This window comes from Natrix helvetica (assembly GCF_964273705.1).
Source record: "Natrix helvetica genome assembly, chromosome: 1".
NCBI classification, from domain to species: domain Eukaryota; kingdom Metazoa; phylum Chordata; class Lepidosauria; order Squamata; family Natricidae; genus Natrix; species Natrix helvetica.
This window is the reverse complement of record NC_138548.1, coordinates 302,434,597-302,443,420: the sequence shown is the minus strand read 5'-3', so window position 1 is coordinate 302,443,420 and position 8,824 is coordinate 302,434,597. Positions and strand designations below refer to the sequence as shown.

Sequence of the window (8,824 nt, the reverse complement as noted above, 5' to 3'; positions counted from 1 at the left end):
ATTTCTAGCCTGGTACCTTAACCACTAGAACAAACTGGCTCTATGCATCAGTCCTGAAATATACTCGGCATTTAAGCATAGCTATGGTCCCTTACAAACAAAGCCAATTCAGGTAAACTCAGTACAACTTCCAATACGTCACTTTCCAATTGTATTGGGACTGCAATTCTCCTCATTACTAGTTATGTTGGCTAGTAACCCTAGCAACTCAGGGTAATGTACTAAAAACAACAACTGGAATTTTCATCTGGTGGGAAACTACCCATAATTCACTGCAGGGTTTGACGATTAGAATTCCATGCTGATTATCTGTCTTCGGCCTACCTTTAGGATTCAAATCCTCAACCCTGAAATCAATTAGTTGAAATTACGCTGTGGAAAGGCTGAACTAGTGTCAACTCCTAGGCTGAGTTTATTCACAGCTGCACTTACATTCCCCTTATTATTTAAGTTCACTCATTAATTGCTCTGCTAAGGAGTGTTACTGCTAAAGGCTGCTGAGAAGAGTGTAACCTAACTTGTGATAAAATGGCACTATATGGAGAAGGAATAACATTTGGTAAATTGGATATTTTAAAGAGTCTGTTCTTTTTATCTCCATTCAGCAGAGAACGTTAAGGAATATGAGGCTTTATTAGGGGTATTTTATATTTTTTTGTGTTTTTGGTTAGCCAAAATGTTCTATATTTGTGAAATGGAGCAATTACTGTAATAAAGGAGATTTTAGTTTTCTATTCTCTAGGACAATATAAATGTAATATATATTATATTCTACACTGTTTTTTTCTTATAATAGCAACCTGTGAGGTAGATGGAGAGATTTAATTAGATCAAAGTGTTTTAGCAATGCTTTAAAAATATTTTCTGATTTGTTATATCAAGTTTAATTTTAAAATTATTCATTTGACTTACATTCCAAGTAATGTAGGATATATCAGTTGCATTTCTTCTGTCTTTTAGCATCTATATCAAAAGTAGCTAGTCCATTGCCTGTGCTTCAATCAAATGCCAGCTCTCCAAAGTGCAAGGGCTCACCTTTCTCATTTTATATAATTCAAAAAATGCTTGAGAGAACAAAGAGAGGAAAACTAAAAAGAAAAAGGCTGACCAAAGCTTACATTGGATCTCCAAGTAATTTCAAGTAAGTAAGAATACATTTGTGTGCGTATATTATAAGCATTTTATCTTTGCTATCTTCTTTGGAACAGTTGCTTCTTAGAGTATGTCTTCATTTGTGCTGGGGATGGAAAGTAAATTTAAAAAACATAGCTTGTACTATGGGAAGCTAATACACATGCCTGGAACTTGTATATTTTCACTGATATTAAAAATTTAATATATTTTAGACATCTGTGTCACATTGGATGGAGCCCCCAAACGGATTTTATTGTAAGTAGTTGCCAAGGTCTATAATTACTCCTTTGGGATATCTTTCCCATTTGTATTTATTTTGAAAGTCTTGCTATTAAAGCAAAAACTGGTTTTCTGTTTGTTAAATTTACACTTTCACTTAATGTGTCAGAAAAGTGTGGTCTAAATGACTCATGGTATGCAATGAGATTTTTTACAAAAGTCTTCCCATAAGCTTGAAGCAAATGGGCATAGACCTGCAATTGTCAAAAACTTGTTTTTCTTATTTGCATCTTTATTCTTTACTCCTTGTACAGTAAATCTTCATGTTTGCTATGGCAATGTTTACAACTCCCCCCCCCCCAAAAAAAAGTGAATTTGGTGAACTTGAAGCAAAGAGGGTCATTACCATTCTTTTGATATAAGTTGTTGTTATGGGTTTATCTTGTAGACCAATATAGAGCCGGAATTAAAGATGATATTTACTCAAGCTGGTATAACACAAGATCACCTGAAGGACAAGAGAACGTCAAAAAAGATTTTTGAAACCATTGAGAATCAAGGGAGAATCCAAACTGTTTTAAAAGAGACAAAAGGTATACTTGGACAATGATGTATATCTATCAGCTGTTTTCTGCAAATACATGTAATGTTACGACACAAATATTGCAGCTTCCAGTTCATGTTTATAACTTAATGGGTAATATCCTTTAAGTTTGTCCAATAGTTACAAAACCATTTATGTAATCATAAACGTAAGATCCTGAATATAAAATACACGTTGGATAATTCCATTTATTAATCCTGTATTCCTCTACCAGGAAGCAGTCCGAACTGCTATTTATGTCAAAATGTTAGTTTACAGGTTGTCCTTGACGTACAACCGTTTGTTTAGTGATCATTCAGTTACAACAGCACTAAATTACTTATCATCATTTTTCAGAGTTACCACCTTTGCAGCATTCCCATGATCAATAGATCACAATTCATATGCTTGGCAATTGGTTCATACCTATCATTGTTGCAGTCTTCCAAGGTCACGTATATCCCCTTTTGTGATCTTCCCACAAACAAAGTCAATGGGGAAGTCAGAGTCACTTGCCTGCAGTGATTCACTTGCCAACTGTGGCAAGAAAGGTAGTAAAATGGGTTAAAACTCAGTTATCAGATGTCTTACTTAACAGAAATGTTGGGCTCAATTGTGGTTGGAGGTCACCTGTATATAACTTGGGGTTTGTATACCTAATGCATTGAAAATGGGGACTGAAGTGGACTGGATTAGACTTGACTAGCTAATAAATCAGATAGAAATCAAACTACTAAATAAATCAGCTGGGTGAGCTGGATTCCATTCTCAGTCATTGAAAGGATTGTTGTTGTTGTTAGTTGTGAAGTCGTGTCCAACCCATTGCGATCCCATGGACAACATTCTTCCAGGCCTTCCTGTCCTCTATCATCCCCTGGAGTCCATTTAAGCTCATGCCTACTGCTTCGGTGACTCCATCCAGCCACCTCATTCTCTGCCGTCCACTTCTTCTTTTGCCCTCCATCTTTCCCAGCACTAGGCTCTTCTCCAGGGAGTCCTTCCTTCTCAGTAGGTGGCCAAAGTATTTGACTTTCATCTTCAGGATCTGGCCTTCTAAAGAGCAGTCAGAGTTACATGAAAGGATTACATTGCCAAATACCATGAATGAACAATACATGCAGTAACACCCTAACTGTGCTTTCCTCCATTTCAGAACCACATGGATTAAACCCTAATGAAGACCTTCCTTCCGTAGTCCTAGCTCAATTACCTTGCATGTCTCCTTCCAAAAAGACATCCCACCATAATTTGATCCAAAGCTTGAAGGAAGAGCATCTGAAAAGGGCACACAGTGACTATCACCTAACTCCGGTCAGTCAGGAAGATCTAATTTGTCAGATCAAAAAAGGAACATCATTAAAACAGGCAAGTATCTTCTTTTGTGTTATTGTTTTAGGATTAGTCCCAAAAGTAATTTTGGAATTAAATTTGACAGCAACTTGAGATGCTGAAAGTCCTGCAGGAAGTCCTCAGTTAGTTGAGGATAATGGAACTGAATAACTGAATGTTACAGGCTAGAAAATACTGCATGAGCAAAAAAATCCACAGTAAAGAGTTTTACTGGCCTTAAGTGTTATATATTGAGAATAAAATGGGTTGCACATCTCAGTGACAAACAGAACAGTATTGAAAAGATTAGCAGGAAGGTGGGCGTTTCATAGGGGCATAATAAAACTCCCTCTCCTTCCTATAAGTAGTGGATTAGTTAGCTAGTTCTATTAATAATTAGGTCCATTATAGGTTTGAGCTCCTTAAAAATGTTTCAATATTTAATTTTGTGTTTCTGAGAGACAGGTGGCTGAAAATCAACTTTCCAAAGATGAAGGAATAGTAGCTGCACTTAAGGATATAATTCAGAAGAGGCACACAGCAATACAGGCTTCAGGTAGACAAAATATTTAATTTGCTCCCCCACCCCCAGCAAGAAGTAATGAAAGCTGCCATACATGCTAATTCTTTTAAAGAAGCCCAGGCATGTTAACTGGAGGAAAATCAATTGACCCCCAAGAAATAGTCCAATATTGAAAGACTGGCTGTATCTTTCCTTTTAAGGACCTTATTAGTCAATGAGAAATGTGTGTGGCCTGTCATCATTGATTGGATTTGCTCATTTATTATTGATACAAATTTGGAAAACCTCACACATTTTGACAAACCTAATATTCACTGTTTTGGATTTTTTTAGAGTAAGTAGCTAGGGCAGAAGGCCCAGATCCAATCCCTGGATCTTTAAGGGCTAAAAAAACCTCCATTAAATTTACAAACTAAACTAAGTTTTCCTTCAATGTCACATGGAACAATCCATTCAGTTATTTTAAAGTATGTTTGATAAATATTCTGAATTTCTAAGTTTTACTATGTAGTGATTTTGAAATTCTTGAGATTTATGCAACTTTTTTATTTGGGGGGAATGAATTAAAGCCTAGTATATTGCATTTATATTTCCATTTTAAGAACAAAGATGTTTGGGGCTAATATTGAGAAACCGATTTGCCCATTGATCTTGTAGCAGACAAGACAGTAAACTGAAGTCAGGTCTGTATGGCTGATTTGCAGGGGCTAAACCAGCTGATGTCCTCTGTTCTTTTTTTTTTGTTCTGAAGATAAAAAAGAAGAGTCAGGTAGTGATTAACCTCTGACTATTCCTAATCTATATTTAAAGTCAGTAAACTTTTACAAAGTGTAATTAGGACACTCTGCCAATCAATCCCAAAGATTAAATGACACTAGATGTAACAACAAACTGGTTTAATACATTGTGCAAATACATTTATTACTCCCTAAAAGGGTGGGTCACAACATTTTCTATAGTCATTTTTTTGTCTCTAGTTCTTAAAAGTTGTTTTATAGAATAGATAACTAATCCCATTAATACTGAAATTGGAATGGAAGTGATAGAAGCAAAGATGAAATTGAAGAAAAAGATTAGGGAAGTATCAACAACTGGGGAGACAATGGGTGAAACATTGACATACCCTAGAGAACAGTAACTTAGTAAGTATTGAATTTTGAATGTCAATTGGGGAAAAGATATCCCTATGAGAGTTTATAGCATCCTATATGTGGGAAATCATGGCCAACTGTCTAGCTGGAAGCTTATTTGCAAGATTCTATTAGATGAGGACCGCCGGAGTTTTCATTCAGAGTACAATATATTGCTGCAATATTGCGGTTTCTAATAATTCCCTACCTGTATGTTTTTACAGCTGATATAGTCATTTAAAACTTGTATTCCTTACTTCACAGACTACTCTTTCTACATTCATTTAAGATAAAATTATATACTGAGAATTTAACTTTCAGTCTAAGTATGGATGAGAGTGCATTCTATTCTATTTTTAAACAAAAAAAACCCCAATTTCTAGTATTTAAAATAATGGCTTCAGTTAATAAAACTACTTGCATCTTTGATCTTTTCTTGCAGGTAATGAAGAGTTTCAATCTGACTTGGAGTATGAAGATGAATGGGATGACTAAAATAGTGATACCTGCCAGAAGCAGCACTCCTTGATCTTTCTACATTGCATTTATAACTTGACTTTTTAACGTGATAATAAAATGTTTTCTTATTTTTTCAGTGCTATAACAGAGTTACTGATTTAAAATGCCGGAGACTAGAAACAATCTTTTAATATTTTGTCACTTGTATTTATTTATATTTGTATCTATTGACCACTTTAATCCCAGGAGTCTATTTTGAGCTAGATCCAGATTTAGAGAAACTTGAAATTGTGCTTCTTATAATATTTCAGCTTGTTAAATTTTATAATTGCTTCCATTCCTATCTTTAGATAGCATCTTTTTGATTCTTACATTTTTAGATAAGCCTAACCTGTTCTTCCCTAGTGCTTTGTTCCTATTTTTCATTTTTCGAGGTAAGAGGATAAGATAGAACTTTGCAAGGGGGTAAAGGGACCTGTAAGTTCATGGTCCCCTTTTACGGGAGGTGTTCAATGATTTTTGGTGGGGATTATAAGAGACTTGCCCTATTTGGTTTGGGATCTCAGGACATCTGGAAAATACCAGATTGGGGAAAAGACAAGGTTAAGCTAAATTCTGAAATAATTTGAGTCAGTGTCAGGAAGCATTTGATTAGCTGGAGATGCAGTACAGCAAAGTAGGAAATATATTGCCAATAATGATATTGTCCACCTGCCCCTTAGCTCCATTGCAGCTGCCTAGACCTATGTCAGCTTCTCCACAACTTCTGCTGGCCTACCAAATTCTCTCTGCCACCCTCATTGTCCTAATAGGTTGGGCATGGCTGGATCAGTCATGTTTTGGAAGAACCTGTCAGTCAGTTTGGCAATAAGTGGGAATTATTGAAGCTTTAATATGGCAAAAAATAAAATACTATTTCATTATTTCTGCCATTGTACCTAGACTTTGAGAATTGTAGAATACATTAAGATGACTTTTTGGCTTGTCAGACTTGTTAATAAAATTGTTTCAATGCTATTCGTATTTATATTGATAGGAAAAGAAAGGATAATTAGAAGCTATCAACTTTGGCATTGAGTTTGAATTGTGCTCCGCGGGAACATCCACAATTGTTTTGAGCATATTTGGAAAAATACTGGTGGAAGGGGTTTGGTCAGAGATAAAACATGCAGGTGCCAGAAGACAAATTGATTTAGTTGAAAATAATATGTCAAGCCAAAGGTGGAATCTGAAGCCCAAATAATAAATCATGTACTTGCTCCCCACAACTGCCTCAAAATGGCTATTTTGTAAAAGGCAAACTGGGGAAGCTCAAAAATGCATAAACAGACAAATGTATACTCTTATTCTCAAAGGCAAAGAGGAAACAATTCTGAAAATCTTGCAAGAAAACTGAAATTATGTTGCCAGAAATCCAAATACCTAGGTGTCTGTGTGTCTGTGTGTATTCGTGCACACAAACACCTGACCATATTCAAATGGAAAAGTATGTCTTCCAATTGGTTGTCAACCACAGGTTAGCAGAAAGCTGATCTAAATGGTCTTTTTTCTCTCATGAACACTAAAACATGATTTACTGGCAGTCTTAAGAATTGGACTGTCTCATTTTGACTTCTCATTGCATAGTGTATAAAAATATTTTTTTATAATGAAAATCAGCTTAAAATAATTCATAATACTATAAGGAACTGTTCAAGATAAATATCAACATTGGAGTAGTGTTGATTTTAACAATATGCATTTCCCCATTAGCTCAAAGGGATTTTTAAAATTACCTACTTAAAAACTCAGGGCCTATTCCAGATTTTATCTAGTTGGACCTCCACCAAAGAACCTGCTATTGTAATACTTCCTTGCTAATGATTAGGTAAAAACCCATTTTTCTAGTTTGTCTTGTCTTTGTCTACCTTGTAAACTATTGCAGTGAGACTTCTGTGATTCAATGCTGTGCTCCCTACCTAGGAAAATCTTATTTTCCCTAGATATGTCGGTTACTCAGAAGGTAATTGATGGTTTATTGTAATGGTTAGAGGATGTTATATACCTCCTTGCAGAGAAGTGTCCCCTTTAAGAATGGTGGCTGTGACAGAAGTGTGATGTTGTTTTCATTATAGCTAGATGTTTTCTTTTAGAAGCCTGAAAAGTCTCCTTATACCGGATCACACCATTGGTCCATTACCTCAGCATTGTTCACACTGATTGGAGACTCCAGAATTCAGATTTATGTTTTCCCACTCCCCAGCTTGTCCAAGCATCACTTTGGAACCGAGGTCTTCCTGCATGCAAAGCAAGTTCCTTATCGTCGAACCGCATTGCATTCCCAGTATGGAACATTCTGATCTAATCTTTGCAGATCTATAATAAAACCGACGCGAGTCTCCGCCGGGCCGAAGTGGGCTGTGTGCATGCGCACATGGCATCCCCCTCACACGGTTCGAAGCTGACTTCCCCACGCTTGCTTAGCCCGCTGTTGGGTTGCAACTTCTATGCGTCTTCATGTATATATATATATATATATATATAAAAGCCCATATCGACCGCCTCGGCCGAAAGGAATGCGGAAACCCTGGAAACGGCCCTTTGAAAGCATTGAACAACACAGACACGCCGGAGGCAGAAGGGAGACCTCTTTGGGGCGTATGAAGGAGAGATTCACGTGTGAATAGGTTTGTGGCTGAAGGCAAAAAAAGACGAATGAACGCCGGCTGCCCACGTCTTCCTCTTAGCGACACCCGAGTCGTTTTGGGACGGAAAAAGCCAGCGAGGATGGCAGCAGTTTTCCCCGCCTGTTTCTCCGCCCCCCTGGCCGCTTCTCGCCAACCCGCTTGCACCAGCGGCTGGGAGTGCGCACGCCCCCCTTCTCCGCGGCGAGGAGCGGGAGACCCTCTTCTGGGGCTTTGCGCCCTCAGCCGGAGGCTCCTGCGGCCGCCGCGGATGAGCCTTCCCCGCCAGAGGTCGGCGTTAGCGACCGGGCTCCCTTGTCGCCCGCAGACTTCTATGGGCTCGGGCTAGCGTGCGTGCGGTGGTCGCCTTTTGCTCTGCCCTCTTTCCTTCCTCCGGTGGGGCAACCCGAGGCTGGCGGCGCAGCGCCGGGGAGCGGGTGGCAAAGGCACGGATGTCGGTCTCCAGGTGCTGCAGGGGCGGCGGAGGAGACGGCGCTAAACCTGAGCGCCTTTTGCAAGGCCGGGCTTGGAAAGGTAAGGCGCCGGGACGCGGGATCCGCAGATGACCTGGCTGTGAACGTGTAAAGTACAAGCGCCCCCGGGAGGGGGCAAGTGAAGCCTCACGTACACGCAAGCCACCACCGCGGGGCAAGAGAGGCGGATTCCCGCCTCCTTCAGGCTGCGGCGGACAGTGCCGCTGGTCGTTGCTATTTTTGACTCCTTTGCTTGCTTCCTTTCCCTCCCCAGCTAAAAAAAAGGTGATTTACAGCCTGCGCTCACTGCT

At 38.9% G+C, this 8,824-nt stretch overlaps 2 protein-coding genes across 4 annotated transcripts in view; both read left to right on the top strand.

Moving 5' to 3' along the window:
• The first annotated feature begins 306 nt into the window (after positions 1-306).
• LOC309382937 (uncharacterized protein) lies at positions 307-6,394 on the top strand. Of its 3 annotated transcripts, none has more exons than XM_081934920.1 (7): positions 313-580; positions 961-1,141; positions 1,347-1,389; positions 1,802-1,946; positions 3,090-3,301; positions 3,731-3,821; positions 5,361-6,394. In XM_081934920.1, the coding sequence occupies exons 1-7, from the start codon at positions 529-531 to the stop codon at positions 5,411-5,413; spliced, it is 777 nt and encodes a 258-aa protein (XP_081791046.1). In that variant the 5' UTR covers positions 313-528; the 3' UTR covers positions 5,414-6,394. The 3 variants fall into 3 exon arrangements, with proteins under 3 accessions (XP_081791048.1, XP_081791046.1, XP_081791047.1); XM_081934921.1 differs by having other exon boundaries at positions 321-559; XM_081934922.1 differs by lacking the exon at positions 3,731-3,821 and having other exon boundaries at positions 307-580.
• A 1,806-nt stretch (positions 6,395-8,200) lies between these two features.
• PFKFB4 (6-phosphofructo-2-kinase/fructose-2,6-biphosphatase 4) overlaps positions 8,201-8,824 on the top strand; it is an 86,061-nt gene continuing 85,437 nt past the window's right edge. Inside the window, exon 1 of the mRNA XM_081934909.1 lies at positions 8,201-8,574. Coding sequence (XP_081791035.1) covers positions 8,493-8,574 — 82 coding nt within the window. The 5' untranslated portion in view covers positions 8,201-8,492. The remainder of the gene's footprint in view (positions 8,575-8,824) is intronic.